General features: G+C 39.9%; 1 protein-coding gene across 5 annotated transcripts in view; it reads right to left on the bottom strand.

Annotated features, from left to right (window-relative positions):
* dab2ipa (DAB2 interacting protein a) overlaps window positions 1-22266 on the bottom strand; it is a 93814-nt gene that overhangs the window by 30447 nt on the left and 41101 nt on the right. For 2 of the 5 annotated variants that reach the window (XM_053625573.1, XM_053625572.1), the window contains exons 4-6: window positions 4988-5141; window positions 1078-1176; window positions 368-922 (exon numbers count right to left, since the gene is read on the bottom strand). In XM_053625573.1, coding sequence (XP_053481548.1) covers window positions 368-922; window positions 1078-1176; window positions 4988-5141 — 808 coding nt within the window. Of the gene's footprint in view, window positions 1-367; window positions 923-1077; window positions 1177-4987; window positions 5142-9409; window positions 9874-12504; window positions 12849-12915; window positions 12982-22266 lie in introns of those variants that run through there. The other 3 variants (XM_053625576.1, XM_053625577.1, XM_053625575.1) reach the window with 3 other exon arrangements.

The following is a 22266-nucleotide window of genomic DNA, read 5'->3' on the forward strand; positions in this document are numbered from 1 at the left end:
CTTGAAGCTTTCGTAAAATTAAAAATAAAAACACCCAAAACTGTATACGGTATCATAACAAAGACCGATTGTATGTCGATATGTGAAATTCTGGAGGGACGTCGGACGGCGTGGCGCGGTGATGTAATGACGTGTGCCGTTAATCGATCTATGTTCTACAACATGCAAAACGGGGACATGAAAGGAATATTCTAAAAGCGACTCATGTAAACACCTTAATCAGAATATTGTCTTATTCAGAATAAGGTCAATAATTAGATTACTGCTGTCCATGTAAACGTATTCAATGCCGGACAGAATGTATCTTTCAGTTCTTCATCATAGGTATGGTTGAATTTAATCAAACAGTAGACCCAATTTTTCTTACCTTAGCCTTGCCAGTGCTCTGGAGAATATGCACGAGTGCACAGGCCATCTCCTCCTTGCTCTTGACGCTGAGTGCAGGCTCAAGCACTGAACAGAGGAGCATGTAGTTGTTGGTGATGTACTCAGCGAACTCTTTGTACAGCTCCATGGGGAGGATGCTCATGCTCTGGTAGCGGCATTTCATGCGCACCATGGGCCCCGGCGCTTTGCCCTTGCTGGGGTTGGGAGTGCTCACCGTATACCACTTCTCCACAAACTGTCGTCCTGTCACTGCGCCCACGGGAATGTTCACCAGGCCCACGTAGTTGTTCTTGTCCTTCTTCTTCTTCTTGTCCGTCTCTTTGTAAAGGTGCACGGTGATGCTCTTGACTGATGGCAGGTTGTTGAATTCAAAGTGTTCACCCCAGAAAACATTGTCCGTTTTGAGCTTGCAGGTAGTCCGAGCGTAAAGCGTGTCATCGAGACACAGTTCGCAGAAGTACTTTTTCTTGGCTGGCAAGTCCTTGGCTTCAATAATCCAACATTTTAGCATGTTCTCCACTCGACGACTGTTGTCCTGAATAAACATGTAAATATACAAAAACGCCACGATCAATGAGTCTCATTAAATCAAAGTTTGGCCGACATAAGAAAGAGAATACACTAAAATAAAATGAAAAAAAGACCTTTATTCCGGAAATGCCGCAACTACTTTGAAGTCGTATGCTTTACCTTGTTGGGATGCACGGCTCGCCTGAGGTTCTCCATCCATTTCTCTCTCTCTGCTGCTGACCGACAAGAGAAGCATTTACTTCCTGTTGATGTAGTTACCTGTAATTACACAGTGGATACAATGCTAATATGGATGAAGTAAAGAGCAGAGAAAATGGGTAATTGGACATTAGGCTCAGGTAATCCACCAGTTTTCATTGTGCACTCAGCTCTCATCCACTGAAGAGGTTCCCTCAAGTGGGGAGTAATAACAATTGGCCAAAGAATAGAGAGACTGAATATCCCAAACACAGAAAGCACTCCTATTAAATGCACTTCTCTAATGCACTTCTCACAGAGTAAGGGTGGGGAGTAACTTAAATCATGAAATCATCATCAGGTCCACTGAGATTGATCTGGAAAATGGTTATGCCGCACCTTTTATTTGGACCACTTTCCTGCTTTAAATACTGGTGCTTGGACCCCCGATGGATTTTCATTACGTTAACAGTAGAGATGCACCGATAGTAAATTTCTCAGCCGATACCGATAACCGATTATTCAGAGTGATATCGACCGACACCGATACCGATAGTTCTGCCTTTTCTGCCTTCTTATAAATTAATAAGAATTATTTCCACAATTCTGAAAGAAATGCAAATAAAAACTTTATTCTCTCCGTTTCAACAAGTTGTTTCACAGTAACTGGTCTCATAAACAGAAAACACATTACCCTAAATAACATTAACACATTCATTAAATTCTGAAGATTAAAGTAAGATTTCTTAACTTATTGAATGTTATTCATTCATAATAACATTGACTGAACTTTTAAAAACCTCCTGTTAGTCTCACATTCACTCGTCACAAAGAAAAACATTTCTACTTCATCACTGAACATCAAACTGGTAATATATAATATAAACATTTTTATATAATAATATTCACTGGATATGAAATATACTACTCTACAAATATATTTTTCTGTGAAATATATACTTTTTTGTCAACTCATCTTCATTTAAATCTTTCAACAGCGTACAGGCGCTTTAATTCAGCTCGAGCAGCGCGGGAAAAAAAAAAATCAGACTAGACGCCGAAACTCCCGCTTCACTGCTGCAGCGTCCGGTGTAAAATTTTTATCAGTGCAGAGCTTACAGAGATTACAAACTGCAGTTGTGTCATCATTCCACACAAGATACATCTTCTTTACACACAGCACGAAATCGATGTGTTTTCCCGCCCTCTTTTGATTGACAGGATATAATCGGCCCTGATCATCGGATGTTTCTAAAGCGCGAAAAACTGTCTTTCTTGGCCGATACACCAGTGCGTCTCTAGTTAACAGGATTACATACTAATGCTTACAGAGCAAACTCTCTTACTAAAATGACATGTATGATAGCATAGTATTTCATTTCCTCCACACAAAAGTACAAATAGATAATAAAAGATGCTGCTGATCAAGGACAAAGTGATCAACAAGGGTTTTTTTTTAATCCACGGAATGCTTTCATTGATCTGCCTTATTAACAGCTCTATCATATATTTTAAATGCATTGGTCTTCAACTAATATTTGTGAAGGTCCAGTTGCATGAAATTACACACAGATCATTTGTATAATCTGAATGGTACACCCAGAAAATGAACTTAAGCAGATGCTTAACCTGTCTCTGAAGGCACATAACTTTCCCAGTATAAATATTGATGTGATTTTTGGATTTAATTTAATTGAAACTCAGCACAGATGGACATTATATAAATACTTTTAGACAGACTATAATACTGTGTGATAATGTTGTACCATTATATGGGTATGGCTTAAAACAAGCGTGTTCAATCTTATCCTCAAAGGGCCGGTGTGGGTGCAGGTTTTATTCCAATCAAGCAGGAATACCTGCACCCACACCGGCCCTTTCCGGATAGGAACGGACACCCATGGCTTAAACTAGGCAAGCCTAGAGCACCTAATAGGTCTGTGATCAGTATTAGTCTTTGCTAGCAGGAGATAATAAGTGTAATATCCACATAGCCTGATTAGACTGTCTCTTCCCTTCCCATTACCCCTGTAATCACTTGGTCTACAGTTGGGATTAATAATTGTACTGATTAATCATGTATGGAAGAAGAAATACTGTATATATACATTGTAATTCACTTCCATTTTACTCATGGTTTGAGTAAAAGAAAAAAAAAACCTGCTATCAATCTTTCCCTCCCTTCCTCACTGGTATGAGGCATCCAGCTGCCAGCTGGCCACAGTGAAACTGAGACCATGTCAGCCTGCTGGGCCTTGCCCAGCTCCAGTGAGTAGTGATCAGGACAAAAACAGGGGCGATTCAGACAAAAGTCTGGAGCTGTGCACTGAGCTGAGAGGCAGAGAGATTCACACTGATATTCTCCCAGATATTCTCTTTGTTCTCTCTGTCTAAGACTAATACAGTATCTAAAGGAATACTCAACATTTTCACATCAAATTCGATCTACAGCATCTGTAGCATGTGTGTGTGATTACCATAAACAAAGATTTCAACATGTTTTCCTGTCCTGAGGAAAGAATGAAAAACCTGGATACTTTTAATTTTGACTTTTAATAGATGTCTAAGGGCAGGGGCAGGCAGTAACTGAACTCTGTATAATTAGACTTTACAGAAGACGTTTTTTCAGAATAAAGAATTAGTCATTATACATTCGCAACATGTGGTTCTCATGGCTCAGGAACCAAATGACTTTTAAATACATCGCTCAAATAATTCAACTACAGAAAACAACTTTGGTAAGACTTCTATTCTTAGGGTGGAAATGTTGCAGTGAGTAACCTATATTAGCATTGGGGCAGTGGTGGCGTGGCAGTTAAGGCTCTGGGTTACTGATCGGAAGCCCCATCACTGCCAAGCTGCCACCTGGGCCCTTGAGCAAGGCCCTTAACCCTCTCTGCGCCAGGGGTGCTGTATCATGGCTGACCCTGCGCTCTGACCCCAGCTTCCTGACAGGCTGGGGTATGCGAAGAAAACAATTTCACTATTGTTTATCATTATCATTGGTAAAGATGTGAAATTTGATTTGATTTCCTGACAGAATTAAACAACTGCTCTGAGGTTACCATTACAAGTGAGTTTTTGAGTAAACTGGTTCCTTGTTCTTTTCTTAGTACAGGAAAACATTTTTAAATGGTTATATTGTACACTATGGAAAAAAAATGCTAGACAGTTCCTTTAATGATGATGATCGAACCTAACCCACCGCACTGCTCCCCTGTATGACTAACACAGATTGGATTATTTTTTTAGTTTCCTGTTAAGACATTAAGTGGAAGCTAATATGAAAGGTTGTTCTCTGAGAATGGTAAATGTTCTGTACTTGTATAGTGCTTTTTTAACCTTAGCGGCTCTACAAGTGCTTTACACTGGTTTTTATTCACCCATTCACACACACGGTAGCAGAGGGTTACCATGGTAACCAATGGTAGCCATGCAAGGTGCCATCGGGAAGCGTCTTGTCCAAGGACACTTCGGCATGTGGAGTCATGTGGGCCGGGAATCGAACCGCCAACCCTACGATTAGTGGACAACCCGCTCTACCACCTGAACCACAGAAGGCGTACATGAGATACTCCACACTAATTAATGGTCAGATCAGCCTCGTTTGTTTACGGCACAATGAACAGACTCAAAGATGGCATGTATGTAAATGTCACCCACTGATATACCTGTGATTAACATTTTCATCGCTCACATATTTCCTTCTGCTATTGTAAACCAGAGCACATGCAAATGATTCACCAGTCGATCTCACTTTCCCAACACCACACTAGGACATTCAGTACATGATACTTGGTGAATGACACTAAACTGGCAAATTGACGGTGCTGACCATTAGATAAAATTCTTAATAAAACCAAGGTGAAAGATCAGGGCTCAGTGGACTGACCTCGAAGCAGAAGTCCTGTCCCAGGATGCTGCTGTGCACAGGTTTGATGAGCACTTCCTCCTCCATACTGAGATCCAGAGCTTCCACTGCACTGCTGGGACTGAGCAACGACTCGTGAGACCTCGACTCTTTCAGCCTCGGCATCAGATGGGATCTGACGGGGAGAGAAGAGGAGATTAAGACAGAATCTTCAGAATAAGTTTCAAAACACGTGCTAGGGAAAGCATTGGTGTGTAGTGTGGTGCTGGGATTACATCTAGTAAGAATCGTTAGGTTTTTCCCCAAACGCATGAGCCTGGAAAAAAGGACAACAGACATCACTGGTTTGATTATAGGTGATAATTCATGTTTAATCAGTCATGATGTTGAGCTAGAGAGATGGTCAACGCTATGGGAAGTGTAAAAACACCAGCTAAATGATGCACTTTCTCTGCACTTAGACATCAATTTAGCAATTTATCAAGTAAACCTGCCATTACTGACTGTGGTGCGCAGCTGGTCATCCATCCTCTCGTCTATCCATCAGTGGAAATGGACGACCATCCCTGACTAGATATTATTTAAGACAGTGGATCATTTTCAGTACACCAGTGACCCTGACATGGTAGTGACCCAAATAAAATGCAGTCAGTGAATCTATGGAGGGCTTTTTCCATTGATAAATGGAGTATAAGGGAGAAAACAAACAACAACCACTAGGCAACAGTCAGTAATAGAATACCTACAAAGTGAAAATTTGTAACTCAGTGTAGGCTTCACTCCTTTCAACCATATAACCATTTGTTCCTGAAAAATGAGACATTTTTGCAGTGCGCCACTGCCAAGGTTCAGAGCACAGCATTGTTATTTACCAGACATTTTCAGAAAACTGTCATGCGCCTGCACATAACAGTTCTGTCTTATCTAGGTTGTGGAGGTAACCCACAGTTGGTCTTTCAGAGTATGGAGTAAAAACACCCCTGGGATACATAGGAAACTTGAAGTTAATTCGTTTTACAAAGAAAATGAGATTTTATAATAGAGAAGCGTGTGAGAAGAGCATATTTAATTTCATATACCTGTACTTCCTTGCTGGTGCCAGAGAACCAACCAAAACACATGCTTGTTAGACTTAATTAGATTTCCTATACTAATCTATGACCTGTCCACCAATCTCCAGGTCAGCCATGTTGCCGGATGTTTAATAGCTCATGTCCCAGTCAATGTGGAGAGTAAACCATGGCAATTAAGCACCTGCTGAGAGCTGGCTTTGTGCACACTCACTCTATCCTAGCTATGAATTAAAGATATCTGACCTGAGGAAAAAAGACCTCAGATAGACCTAGTGCTGGCATCAATGAGGACGACCGTAAGCTCATTTACCTGGTTTTCACACAACGCAACCAGGAATCGGAATAAAACCTACAATTCTAGTATAAGCCTGAAGATGGCAATAATAATAATAATAATAAATGAAATCTCTAAATAGAAAGGCCAGTGAATGGAAATCAATGTGTGATCAGATTATGAGTGATCAAATATTGTCCCCAGATTAAAGCATTCCAAGGAACAGTATCAAAAACATGAAACTAAATCAACTGTGCTCATATTCAACTTAATATGCCGATTTCATGTTCTTGCTACATCATCAGAACAGGTCAGATGGCTATGGAAAGCTCGAAAGCCCATGCCAACTTCAACCTCAGCACTGATCGAAGGTAATAAAACCACTTTCTATCAAACCCTCCAGACAGACTGCAACATTATACCTCTGATGGCATGAGCACAACTCATCATCATTTCATAGTAATACATAACGCTGACTCGATAGAACCCGATTTCCCATTGCTTCGGTGCAATTGAGAGAGTGACAAACAAGTCATGACATACAGCTGATATTAAAAAATAACGACTTTCTCCAATGATCTCGCCAAGCCCCTAGGGAAATCACACACAATCTCAGACACTCATTTGTCCTCTAAAGCAGGAATACCTGCTGACTCTGAGGAAATACACAACGCTAATGTAAAACAGCCACGCAGCGATCAGTATAGTGAGTACTGATCAGAAAAAGCCAAGGTCTCCATCAATCAGTCGTAGGCGAATGCTCAGAATTGCTATGACTCCAACATCTAACCTTTAAAGCATTTAGCAGACGCTTTTATAGAGAGCAATTTACAGAAGTGCACTGAAGTCTCATGCACTAGTACAAATAGACTGTGTCTAAGAATGCTGTAAGACTAAAACCCTGTTAGTTAGGAGTTAGTGCAAGAGAGTGGCAGCAAAGTACAATTTAAACCCCAATTTTTTTTAACCTTTCGAAAATAAGCGGCGTCAATCTAGTGCTCGTTTAATCAAGAGGCGAGTCAGCCGACTCGGCTGTTCAGACAGCCGACGGAAATTCATTCCACCACCAAACATTAAGCAGAAGAAATCTGACCTGCAGGAGCGTTGTGAATATGACACACACTTCAGCATGCTGAGATCATGGCACATCAAGGCCGGGACCGACCGAGATAACGTAATCCTCCTAAACCCTCCCTTCCTGCTGCGATACACTCATCCAGGAGGAGAGCTTTGACTTATTGGCTATGACTCACAGGCATTCAGCTGTAGGTTTAGTGGTGATTTACTGTACAGATTACATTCATTGTAGTGGCCTGAGAGGGATAAATACGCACCAAGAGCGCAAGCGCAAATCAGAAAGTGTCAAAAGAAAAGCAAGAAAATAAACAAAAACGAACAGCGAAACCAAAAAAAAAAAAAAAAAACGAGACGGCAAAATCAAAAATACAACAGCAAATTCACAAACACAAAAGTACAACAGCAAATTACACACAAAAATACAACAGCAAAGCCAAAAAAACATGACAGCAAAAGCAAAAATACAACAGCAAAAGCAAAAAACATGACATCAAAAGCAAAAATACAACAGCAAAACCAAAAAAACATGACGGCAAAAGCAAAAATACAAGACCAAAACCAAAAAACATGACAGCAAAAGCAAAAATACAACAACAAATTCACAAACACACACATAAAAAAAAAACCCAAAATACAACAGCAAACAAACATCAAAACCAAAATAATAACCACAAAACCAAAAACACGTCAGAAAAACTAAACAAAAATGCAACAGCATTAACTCCCAATGTGAAAGGTCAGTTCCCAATTGAACATCACATACTCTTTGTTGATTGCACAGCTGGAGGTTTTATTCTGGCATTTTCTGATTTGCCGTAGTGTTTTTAATACTTTTCGGGGTTTTGTCTCGGGTTTGCGTTTGTGATTTTGTTTGTGTTGTCGTTTTTTGACTACATTTACAAGCACATCAATATTCTGAGTAAAGTCTATATTCGGGGTTGCAGCCATATTCCGAATACCATGTCTATACGCGTGCAGCCATCAGAATATTCCTGTATACATGGTTGTTGGAGTGTAAGTATGCCCGAGTTACCGTTCCTAAAAACCTAGCCTACAGCTAAGCGTCTGTTAACGCCCACAATTCCTTGCGGCCTGAGCAAGCGCATATATCTGCTTTCAGTGGATTTTCTGAATAAGGTGTTTACATGCAACACGTTTCTGATTAAAACATGCATATTCCAGGGGTGAGAATCAGAATCTAGGGAATCAGAATATTGTCCAAATCTGAATCGGGTAATCGGATGGCAGTGTTTACATGACTCGATACGTATTAGAATATTGCCTAATGATGTGCATGTAAATGTAGTCTGTTTTTGCCGTGTTATTCAGAAACAACAGACTGAAAAAAAAATCATCCAATCAGCATCAAGCATATGACGTTCAATAAGGACCTACCCTTTTCATTATGAGTTAATGTCGATGTGTTTTGCTGTGGTGGTTCTGAATTCGTTTTTGGTTTCGTCGTCGCGTTTTTGCTTTGTTAATGTGTTTTGGACTTATGGGCCACCGTAAATCCACAGCAATGCAGCTGTAGACAGAACAACAAGGAAAGGACGTCTGAACCTGATTGAAAGACATCCACACTGGTGATGTGTCTCCTATAAAAGTGAGCTCGACATGAGTCATCAGTTATTTTACTATCAAACTTAATGGCATCGTTAGAGGTCTGCACATCGGTGAGATCGCTACAGCTGCGAAGAAGTAGGAAGGATTTTGGGTACTTGCAAAATACAAACACTAATCACATGCACAAAAAGTGAATTTACCCAGACTTAGTGCTGTAACTGGTTTCGTCAATCTGATCAGCCTTTTAATGATTTATTAATGGGCTATAGTTTATATTTCAACCTACACGTTTCCTCACGTTCTTATTAAAAGATTTGCCTCAACAGAAAAATTATGTACCATAACAATCACATTTCTGCTACTCTGTTAACTGGAGCCACCTGTTCTGCAGAAACTGCAGCCATATACAGAGACAAACGGAGCATGAAGAAACGCCACATTTCCAGTACTTACTGTTTAACGTAGCGATAGGCCATGATCCCACTGAAACATGAACCGACTACTGAAGGATCGGTTCGATACGTTAGTGTAACGATCCTTGATTTCCTCCTACGGTGTTATCCGATGATGAGGTTCGAAAGCAGAGCACAAACACGGGTTAGAGCAGTCAGGTTGCAGTGCAGCGCTGCCTCTGAGCACCCAAGGGAACAATCCCGTGTGCCTTGAACACACCCTTCAAGCATTTTTCCCCTCCAAGCATTTCTATTTTCAAAACATGGCATTTTGGTTGAGAGTGAAAACTGCTAGATGTACCAGTCGTTTCTGGTTCAGATTCCTGCCTCTGTGTGTGTGATGAGGGAAAAGAAAGAGGATTTGTATGGACCGGGACACGTGGGTTCAAATCAAATGGACCTAACGTTAGGGTTTAGTTAATCCTTTGGACTGCACAATGCTAAAAAACCAAGTAGTAAATATCCATTCCAGAAGGGGAAACGAAAACCCACTGGTACAATCTGCAGCTGTATTAAAGAACAAAAGTGACAGAGTGATAGCAAGGGGTCGGATGTTAGAAAAAGAGTGGCGAGACGGGGACCTGTGTGGCGTCTAATTAAACTCACATGACTGAGCGTGTGTCCTAGGCTCTCTGTCTAAAAGAGACTGTGCACTCCACATCCAAATGGTTCCCACACTCACTGACAGGAAGTGAGCGCCTCCCTCGAGACCTCTGCTTAAAATCGGAAATGACTGCCATGCAAAGCCTGCATGTCAGGAAATCAGCAGCGCAGGCAAAAGGAGCGACAGTTTAGCACTGAAAAAGTCAAATGTCGGTCTAATTCATTACTTAAAAGATATTACAACAAAAATAAAAATAAATAGGGACCTGAATGCATAAATAATTAGGCTTGTGCATGAATACTCAATCAAATCAAAATCAATCCAAGTCAGTGGAGGCACCACACGTTGAATTTTCTCACTTAGTGTTCAATCGAACATCACAATAATAAAGACAACAATTATTCTGAAGCCAGTCAGGCCATGCGGATGAATTTATTACTCGCCCAGACAGCTTACGTAATCAGGCGAGCTATAGACAGGGTCAGCCCTTATAAACTGACAAGCCTCTTTCTCAAAGCAGCTCATTTGGGTAATGCTGTGGTAGAATGCTAGGCTTTAAAATGACCAGAAGCAGAGTACATCAATATTTAAGGAGCCAGAAAATGGTGTTCTTCTGTGCAAAAACATTGCTATTATTCACACAGTTATGTCAATCAGTCAGCTGACCTATAAACGTCACAAATCAACAAACATCCTGACCCAAATATCAGCACAACACAAAAAACATGCACAACTGGACTCAAACCTAATTCCTATTTCTCAACCTCTATAGGAAAGGAAAAAAAAAAAAAAAAAAAGGACTCTTCATACAGAAGCGACACCAAAAGCACAGCTCTGTCAACAGGGAGCCAATTAAAATGCACTGCCATATCTCTACTAACCTCGGCCAAGTGTGTGATGAAGCAAGACCTCGCTCTGAGTTTTGGAGTTCACATGCTTCCAGGCCATTTGCTTATGCGGCCAAAATGGCCAAAATGTGATGTAAAAGAAAGCACATCAGATCTGTGAGGTGGCAAATTCAGCATTCGGCACGCAGTAAAAACAAATCTCAGAAGTGTGCTCTGCAGTTTTTGGACTCTCACTCACTATGATTCTTTTCCACCCAATTTATTCCTCTTGGCACAACAGTGAAGGCCATAAAGGCCAGACAGGCTTACTATCCTGCACGTCCAGCCCAAAGCCAGTCCTCAACGCAAACCTGCCAGTAACAAGCCAAATACAAAGGCAAACATATAGTCACGTATTTTTTTTTTTTTACAGCCAGTCCGTATCGACTTAAATTACACCAAACTACTCAGTGTGAAATTTCTTTTTAATAAACACAAGGGGAAATCAACTCACAATAAAATCCGAGAAAGGAGCGAGTTGAAATCAGCAGCTATGCAGAACAGTTATTTTATCTCGTTTTTTATTTAAATGAGCCATCACAACGAGTTGCAATTGCAAAGAAAACACAGACAAGCCATTCTCTTCTGCCGAAATGACCCCACACCTTCTGATGAAACTTCAGATGCCTCCTGAGTAACCTTTTAGCGAAAAAAAGGATCAGAGGCGATCTGCTTCGACTGTGGGCGGAGCTTATTTCCAGGCCAGAAAATCCCAACAGAAGGCTGACATAAAGAAAGTAGCTACATGGAAATATTACGAAATTTCAGTTTTCCTTTGTTATATGAGATCCGAGTATTAAACGTCTAGAGAGAATTTTAAAAATGTACACTGTAGCTTTATTTGAAACGTAGCTTGTGTGGTGTGTAATCAACAATCACATTAAAATAGAAAAAACACACGAAATGTCTACGTGTATATGTTTGTTGCAGAGCCGCAAAATCAATCAATCAATCATTCTATCTCTCTCTCCATCCATCCATCCATCCATCCATCCATCTATGTATCTATCTATCGTCATTCATTCAGCTAGCTAGCTAGTGTCACAACAAATTGAACAACCATTTCTGACACATAATACCGTGTTTCTGATGGGGATTGATTGTCCAGTTAATTGTGACACCAACAAAACAAGAGTTAAAGAACCATCAATCAAAAGGGTCTCTTGAGAACCAAAATTGCTTTCCTTTAGCATTACCCTTTTAAAAACGTAGTTCAACGAATGATGATTGAGCATCCCCGCAACCCCAAACTACCCCCCCCCCCCTCCCACCACCAGCACCCCACCACCACCCAAAAAAAAAAGAGTGTATTTGTCCACAATTGATGTCAGGTGCTGATGTTGCTTTTCAATCACTACTGTCAAAAAACACCAACGTGTTCATAATCCATTTCATTTCTAACTGCATAACAATATTCACATTCAAAATATTCTTTACCATCAAATCACAGCGAAGAGTCTTTATCTTCATGCAGTGCTCCTGCCTGGAGCTTTACAAAGCTCTCCTGCTAACATTTACATTAAGCTTTCAGACAGTCACACTTCAAAGCACATGTATTTACACACACACACACACACACACACACACAAAGCAACAACAATTTACCTCTGGAAACCCAGAACACCACGGGCATATTCTACATCTCGACCAGCATGCGCTGCTGACACCACCCAGTTCCAGAGGGGTGTCGTAAAGTGAGTCTATGCTTCAACACCACCCCTCCCAATTAACCCTCAGCACAGTGCAGCGATATTACAGATGGCACGTCCTCCTCTCATCTGCAACGCTCTCGCAGCGTGCGCTTCCACCTCTGCTCACACACAAAGGAGAGTGTGCGGATGCTCCGCGCCGTCAATAGCATCCCGATTCGTTCCTCATGCCTGGCCTTCCGTCAACCGGCAGCCTCCCATTGTTCCACATTCTCTTCCTAACACTGACAGAAACACTGTTTGCCCGCCTTTCTCTCTGACTCTCTGTTCTACCTTCAGAACAATCCATCCTGATCTAAACACTCACCTGGCATTCTGTACCGATCCTCGTGTGGAGCTGAGGATGAGAATGAGAATGAGAATGAGGATGAGGTAGTGGTGGTGGTGGTGATGGTGAGGAGAAGAGAACACGTGCAGGCGGCTTTCTCTCTCTCTCTCTCACTCGCTCACTCACTCACACACACACACACCCCTCCTTCTCTGTGCTTGGTCCAGCCTCCTTATTTTCCCCCCACTCTCAAAGAGAGAGAGAGAGAGAGAGAGAGAGAGAGAGAGATCCACCCCTTTCCTTTAAGTGGGCCACAACTTCCTCGCTTCCTGTATCAGGCTGTAAGCTGCACCAAGCAGGAGATCTTTCACTACCACCCTCTCTTTCTGTTACTCCCTCTTCCTATCACCACTTATCTGTCTCTTTTTTGTCTCTCCGTTGTTCCTGTTTGCTCCTGTATGCTGAAGAACGTTGAGCACAGTGTGAGCTGGCCCTGCCCCCGAGCCTGCTGTTTATGGGTGTGTGGGTGTGTGTGGTCTTTGTCCTGTGCTCCTTTGTCATATAATGTTCTCTGGCCTGCACTGGAACCAGCCCCTTCTTCCTGCAGCAGAGTAATTAAACACCCAGAAGGAAAGTCCCTTAAATAACAAGCGAAAAAACCTCTGATGGTGTATTAAGGTGCATGAGAAGCACTGACTTGTAAGATAAAATCCTCCCTCGTCGTGGGAGAAATGAGGTTGCATAACGATTCAAATGAAAGTAAATCACTAATATCTAGTGCAGTTTTGATAAGGCCAATCAATTATAAGATTACCTAACAAGCTTAGCGCATAATGCTCCTGATATGCAGTGTTAACACGGGCAATTATGAAATTGCCATAATTAACCAGGATCTAAAGAGCTCATGAGAACAATATTACATATAAACGATAAAAGACAGGAAAACAGGACTGATGCACAGAAATGTACCATGGGGGTATTTTTTTTGGTGAACTTATTTCTACTAGTCTTTCTATATAAGGCTTTTGCGTCATTCCCTCTGACAATAAACGAATGAACGGATGAATGAATGAGTTTTGCAACTGAGAAAAGAATAATAAAAAATAAATAAATTATAGCCAAAACTCACTTAGAGTTCCCTCCAGAATTGTTGGTGCCCTTCATAAAAATGAGCAAATATGATTGTATGAACTAAACATTTCACACAGTTATTTAAATTGTCCGCTCAAACAATAGAAGAAATATTCTCAGCAAAAAAAAGAAATGTCCTCTCACATTCAACTGCTTTTATTTCCAGCAAATTTCTTAACGTGTAAATATTTGTATTAACGTAAAAACATTCAACAACTGAGACATAAACTGAAGAAGTTTCACAGACATTTGACGAATAGAAATGGAATAATGAGTCCCTGAACAAACGGGGGGGGGATCCCCCAGGAAGCTGTCCTTCCTGTCTCCCTGTTGCATTGTCTAGGTGTCTTACATTACAGACATTACAGTTTATTGCTCTGAACTCATCTGCAGTCCTCATGCCTCCCTGCAGCAGGCCTATGGCATGTTCACACAGGTGAGCAGGAACCCTAGACATCTTTCTTCTGGTGTTTTTCAGAGTCAGTAGAAAGGTCTCTTTAGTGCCCTAAGTTATTGTAACTCTGACCTTAATTGCCTAGCGCCTGTAAACTGTTTGTGTCTTAAGGACTATTCTACAGGTGCACGTGCAATAATTGTTTATGGTTCATTGAACAAGCATGAACAACATCGTTTAAACCCTTTCCAATAAAGATCTGTAAAGCTTATTTGGATTTTACAAAATGATTTTAAAAACACTTTCCCCTGAAAAAAAGATGTTTCTTTTTTTGCTAAGTATAATTATATTTGTTCTAACAAAACAAACAAAAAAAAATCTCATTTTTAAAAATACTAGTATTTTCTCCAAAGTTTTGGAACGGCAAAGCCAGTTATTTTGTTTTTACTATACACTGAAGACATTTGGGTTTGAGATCAAAAGTAAGACATGAATATGAGACAATATATAAGAAGTTATATAAGAAGTTATTTGAATCCACCCATTTTTCAAGTGATCAAGAATAATAGAACATGTGAATGACAGGTGTCCCCTGTCATGTTGATTATTTAAACAATGAATAGCTCTGAATGTCTCGGTTTGAGATCTGGGTTTTAACCTGTGATGATTGCATTTATTGTTAAAAAGGATAAACCAACATGAAGACTAGAGAGCTGTCTATTGGAGAAAATGTATAGCAAAAACTAAAGAACTGGCCTTGCTGTTCCAGTACTTCAAAAGAACTTTCAAATAAATGCAAACAAATTGTTATTCTTGGAAAAAAAACTTAGAACTCTGTTGTTGATTTGAAGCACATAAATTTCTATGGAAACCCCCCAACAAATTTCAATATGAAAGATAAAGCTGGTTAATTAATTCATACTTTTAGAGACGGAACAAGGCATGTATGATTATGTGCTACCACCATCAGTTTCTGCTTAATTGGAAAAAGCATGGATCTTTTATTTATTTATTTATTTATTTTACAATATTGCTACTGTTTTTGAATGCTGGATAAAACTACACAAGTATAACTTTCATAAGACATTATATCATGTCTTTCTGTGTTATTAGACTGGAACTATTGTAAGTTGAAATTTGTGTTATATAGTCATTTATTGTACATGTTTTTTTACTGAAAGAAAAGTGGACTTTTCAAGGTTTTTATTTCCCCTCTAAAGGTCAACATAGGGAAATTATGGTTTGGTATACATGGTCACATGTGTTAAACTAATATATATATATATATGCTATGTTATATATATTATAACATAGCATATTATTATATTATAACATAGCATATATATATTATAACATTAGCATATATATGCTAATATATATATATGCTATGTTAGACTAATACATTATATATATATATATATATATATATATATATATATATATATATATATATATATATATATATATATATATATATATATAAAGGTAAAAGTAAACTAATGAGAAGTAATAAAGTGCTTCAGGCTTGCAACACAACATAAATGCTGAAAAAAATCATTCACTGATTCGTATAGGCACAACTGACAAGCCTTACTTTACAAGGTATCCAATTAAATGGTGTTACAGTACTGCAAAGCCACATATAGAAGATCAGTTTTTATTTCAGGTTGTTTTTAAGGTCATAATACATATTATACTTAGATTTCTGTCTTTGGGGAATGCAAAAGGATGAAAAAGAGAATATGTGAAAGGAAAAAAAAAAACCTCTCACAGTGTATTACCCAATTTATCAATATGCAGTATTTGAGAGGTGCACTTTCCATCCACTTCAATGAATGTCCAGATCAGGCATCAGAATGGGGGTGGGGTGAGGGGTGGTTTGAGTATTTCAGAAAAGGCGGAGCTCCTCCTTTCACACATAACAGTCTGTAGAGTTTACAAAGAATCCAGTGAGCGCCTTTGGGGCTGAGAGAGGTCAGAGAAGAATGGCTAGACTGGTTCAAGCTGACAGAAAGGCTAAAGTAACTCAAATAGCCACTCTTTACAACCGTGGTGAAAAGAAAAGCATCTCAAGATGGGCTACAACAGCACAAGACCACATCAGGTTGCACTCCTGTCAGCCAAGAACAGGAACCTAATGCTACAGTGGGCACAGGTTCACCAATACTGGGCTGTTGTAGGTTGGAAAAAGACCACGATTTCATGCACTGTGCTGCTGCCACATGATTGGCCGATTGGATAATTGCACGAATGAACATGTGTACAAGCAATAAAATGAGTGTATACAGTATACTGTAATTAATGCATAACAGTATAGTATCATATCTATATAATATCACGCCCCTAAGATCAATAAATGTGACATAATGAATCACACATTTCAAAGAGCTCTGCACTGCTGCACAAACGAAATCTCTACACAAGATACTAAAAAGCCTCTGGTGCAAAATGTCACAGTCTCGAGCATCTCTACACTTTCGATTACACTCGCGCTCAAAGCAAGAGCCACAAAACTGCACTCATTTCAGTGCTATTGAGGCAGCTTCAATAAAACACAAGTCTGTTTCTTGTCCTTCAGGGCTTGGAGATCAAGGTCAAATTTTTCCTGTCATACGCTGCCAACACACGGCTGATGTGGCAGGCCATGCTCGGCTTACAGAGAAAGAGGACGGTAAGCAACATGCTAGAGCAGAGTGTAACAATTCATGCTCATTGCACAACCAATTCACGTCCAGTCTGTGTGGAATATTTCAGATGCCGTTCGTTTCTGAAGGCTTTCCAGAGCTGAATTCATTAAGGAGCTGAATAATGCAGAGGTATGCCTAATAATCCCAGGGATGGATGTGCCGTGTGGGAGAAAAATTTCCATATTAGTCCATTCTGCCTCGTTGCAAAGTTCATTCTTTTATCAAATGTACAGAATATAAGTGAATGCATGATTCGCTCTCTGCTAACGAATTAACAGTGTGCTCTTCCATCATGTGGCAAGTGGAGCAGGGAGCTGGGAGAAGATTCATACTGACAATCTCCCCTGAAACCATCCCCATTCTCAAACCCTGGCTGTGTGTATGTGTATGTATGTGGGTGTAAGACCAACTAATTGTCATTCAGATGGCTAACCTACAAGTCAAACTGCTAGCATTGCGTCACAAAGAAATAATAAAGCTAAAAAAGACCGACAAAAGCACAATACACTCAGCATCCACTTAGGAACAACTGACCGTCTGTAAGAGAAGGCGGCAGTGTTGTCATTTTGTATCTTCAGTGAACGGAGACGAGACCAATCAGACAGGGTTTACAGGAAATACTTATGTGTCTTATTGACTGATGGGTGTTTTATTATTCTGCCAAATGCTAGCTCACACAGTGTGAGGGGAAAATGGATATACGCTGATTTTCTTTTTACCAGTAAAGGAGTTGAAACCGAAACACTAGCATCCTCTCATGCTGAGAAGGAAAACAAGGTGTGTAACTGTTTAAATGAGTTCTAAGTTACGTGAGCATGATGTGAGCAGAGCATAAGGATGGCTAACATACTTTGCATGGCACTGTAGCCAGCTACACCAATACAATGATAGCTTACTTGTGCCTCTCCTTGGCTAGCGACACCAAACTAGCCTAGTCTCGTGTTATATAGCCAAAACAGTGCTATCAACAGTGATAACACCCGAGTTTTATTATAAATCTAAGTTTTTGTCGAATTTTCACATTTTTTTTAAGCAATTAACCCTCACATGCAAGAAAACAATGCATTTAGAGATACGTTTTTTAAAGTTTTTTTTGACGGAGAAGAATCTGGGCTCAGCCCCGGATGATTAACAGTCCAGGTAACGCCCCTGACTTTCTTCCAAATGGAGGATTAAAACTCTAAAAGCTAACTGCTACAATCTAAAAGCAATGTTACTTACGTCCATGTCCAATCTCATCATTTAACCAACCATTAACTGTTCTTCACGTTTCCTCTATTGTTTTTAGTTTTTGTAAAATCTTTTTTCAAAGCTAATCTTTGACTGCACCACAGTCTTTGCGCTCTGAGAGACTCGGCCCTCAGCTGTAGAGATGACCTCCTACAGTTAAGCCACTGTTCCTGTTCCTTCTCTTCCATTAGAGGCAATTACACACTTGCGAACAGAACACACATGGCACCCTGAGCGGCGCTGTACTCCCCCCCCCCCCCCCACACACACACACACTTCTGCCTCGCAGGCTACATTAATAAAACTTGCTGCACTGACCCATTTCTCCAGACATCTAAGGCCATACCGTTACTGAAGGAAGAACAAAAACGCGCAGAAATAAATGTATGATCTACACAAGAGGTTACAAATGACACCACCGTAGGTTTCATTTGCAGAGTGGCAGTAAAGTAGACAGGAGGAGTACTGTAAATGTGAGCTTCTATTAGCCCATTCCACTTAGCTGAGAAAAATGAACAGAGGAATTTGCACTCTTAACATGGCGTTAAAAGAAGAACTGGATAGCAGAAACATATTCTATTCATTCCTGGTCTGTAAGCATCTTTTTTTCCCCAATACAGGGTTGCAGTGGAGCCCAAAGATTTAAAAGTAAATACACCCTGAATAGCAGCCAATCTATCGCAGGTATATGGATGCAACTGAATATGTATACATTATACAGAAAAAACGGCTAATGTAAATATAAATACATACACTGGGGGGAAATAAGTATTGGATGCGTCAACATTTATTTCAGTAAATATATTTCCAGTGATGTTATTCATATGAAATTTTCACCAGACATCAGTATTAACTCAAGAAATCTGGAAATATAAAGAATTCACAACATTAAAGTCTATAAATAAAGTTATGTGTAATAAAGTTGAAAAATTCATGTGAATAGCACATCTCTCTGGAAATGTATTTACTGAAAAAAATGTTGATGCGTCAAATACTTATTTCCCCCACTATATAGGAATAAGCGGAGCAAGTCTTTTTTTTTTTCAAAGAAAACTTGCTTGAAAGATTCACAAGACATCTGGTTGAGACTAGAAGTATGCATCAGGACTGGGACCCTAAGGGATGCAATAAAAAAGTGCACAAATGAGATGTTTTTACATTTATGTGGGCGTGAGCGTAGCAGTCAGAAAGATGCATTTACAGCAACTGCCTGGTTCTGCTGTGACTGTGACTGTGGTGGTTCTGCTACTAGTTTTGCGTAAGTTTCCGGAAACAGGACCAACTGCATTTGTTACAAATTATTGCACACAGGTACAAACACAAATAATAACTGTACGATCTCTAGTTGAGACCAATTATGGACTTGAGTGATGTAGCTGTAGCGAAGGGATCTGTCAGAGTCACTAGGGAAAAAAAATCCTTCCAGTTTATATCACATCCACTTCGGTTTCAATCCAAATCCAGATACTGATATTTGGAGATCACTAAATACAGATAGTAAATTGCAAATACAAGTCAGCTGCCATGGCTTGTTTTATGGGAGGTGGGAAGAAAGCAGAGACCTCAGAGGAAATCAACATGGAGCCATATAAAAGCTCTATGTAGACATTAAGTGGTCTCAGGTTCGAACCCTGGAGTTCGAAACCTGCTGCGCTTCCATGCTGCCCAAAACTGGAATGAGCAGGATTAAATTTGTTATGTTGCTTTGTTACTATGGCAACTCTAGGCAGGTAAAGTAGGTCTCCGTTTGTGCCTGGGAAATGATGGCTCTCATAAGCAGAGCCATTAAGTCAGCAATTTCACCTCCATAGGATGCAAGTAGTTTACACAGATTACTTAGCCATTAAATGGCACTGTGTGCTCAAATTTTTATATATATATATATATATATATATATATATATATATATATATATATATATATATATATATATATATATAAATAAACAAACGGTGGTAAGAATATTTTTTTTCCTTTTGAGAAGCACTAGGTTTGCTAATTATAAGATTGCCACACTGTCAGTTCTTATCATCATTAATACATGTTCTAAATGTTTATATTTTATTTGTAATGCTTAGTTGTTTCAGAATATTCTTTTTGTTGTTGAGGAGTGATTCATGTCACTGCGAAGCCCCCGCCCCCCCAAAACAACAACGACAATGACAACAACAACAACCTTGATTCACATCAAGGTACCGCCGAAATAAATTTGAGCACAACATGGCAAGAGTATGGATCTTTCATAAATCACCCAACGGTACCAAGTATATTCATTTGAAGCTGGCTAGAGGAGGCAGAAAATCCAAAAAAAAAAAAATGACACTGTGGCAACAACTACCTGTTTAGCAAACAAGTTGGATTGTATACACTGTATGTTATACTGATATTTATATGGGGCGGCTGTGGCTCAGATGGTAGAGCGAGTTGTCCACTAATCGTAGGGTTGGCGGTTCGATTCCCGGCCCACATGACTCCACGTGCCAAAGAGTCCTTGGGCAAGACACTGAACCCCAAGTTGCTCCCAATGGCAAGTTAGCGCCTTGCATGGCAGCTCTGCTACCATTGGTGTGTGAATGGGTGAATGGGTGAATGAGACACAGTGTAAAGTGCTTTGGATAAAAGCGCTATATAAGTGCACCATTTACCATTTATGTACATGTAATCTGAGTATAGGACGACAAAAATGCATGCAATGAATGCTGTTAATAAATCAGAGGCATCAGGGTCAGTACGTGACAACATGACCGTGGAAACAATGAGTTGCGGAAAATAGTGCAATAGCCTGAGAGGATCAGAATTAATTGATATGATAAGCACAAAGACAAAAGGTCAAGAGTATGATCTCATTAGTGATGGTTATGTAATGAGTTCTGCTTGTATGGGTTATTCCATGACTGCGCTGCCATTTAGCCCTTGTTATTCTTCATAATGTTTTTAAAATTTTTCAACACTGAATCTAAGAGCACATGCATTTAGCCATTCAAAAATGTCATTGTATTTCCAAAGTTGCTTTGCTGAAGATGGCAGCGTTTTGCTCTTACACGAGTAGCTTGGGGGTGGGGGGAACACGGTGGCTTATTAGAGGTAAGCACGTTTGCCTCGCACCTCCGGAGTCAGGGGTTCAAATCCTTCCTCTATCCTGTGTGCGCGAAGTTTGTGTGTTCTCCCCGTGCTTCTGGGGTTTCCTCTCCCAGTTCAAAGACATGCACTGTAGGCTGAGGGGCATTTCCAAATTGTCTGTAGTGTGTGAATGGGTGTGTGTGTGATTGTGTCCAGCAATGGGTTGGCACCCTGTCCAGGGTGTCCCCAGCTTTGTGCCCTGAGTTCCCTGGGGTAGGCTCCAGGCTCCCCTGCAACTCTGTGTAGGATAAGCGGTATGGAAAAGGGATAGATGGATGGATGGATGAGTAGCACGGTTAAGTTTTATTTAATAGAATGTTTTAGCAAATACACAAAATGTGTTTAAATAGCATCCAGGCTAATGGCATGTGGACATTATGGACGTCATAACAATTTACTTAAACTGAATAAGTTACCTTATATACCTATCTATACTTTGGGTAAAAGTTTTATACTCTTAGAAATGATCTATTCAGTTCATATCATAATACTGTAAAAAATAATAAAGAGAAAAAAATAGGGTTACTTAATTTTCTTCCTGCTATGAGTTTAAGGAAAGTCTGTCTTTGTCACGCTGTTAAACATGTGACACAGATAACAGTGTCGATTGGCTGTTGTGGGACACAATAATGTATGTTACATAACCTATAATAGATGACTCATGGAAAAGGACAGTAGAAGCATAAGATGTTAAATGGATTCATGCATTAATGCAAATATAATAAGATGTTTTTGAAGTATCTAATGGCTATATTTCAGTAATATATATATATATATATATATATTGAAAGAAAACATGATAAAACAACCACATATCAGACAAGCATA

This window comes from Ictalurus furcatus, chromosome 5 (assembly GCF_023375685.1).
Source record: "Ictalurus furcatus strain D&B chromosome 5, Billie_1.0, whole genome shotgun sequence".
Taxonomy (NCBI): domain Eukaryota; kingdom Metazoa; phylum Chordata; class Actinopteri; order Siluriformes; family Ictaluridae; genus Ictalurus; species Ictalurus furcatus.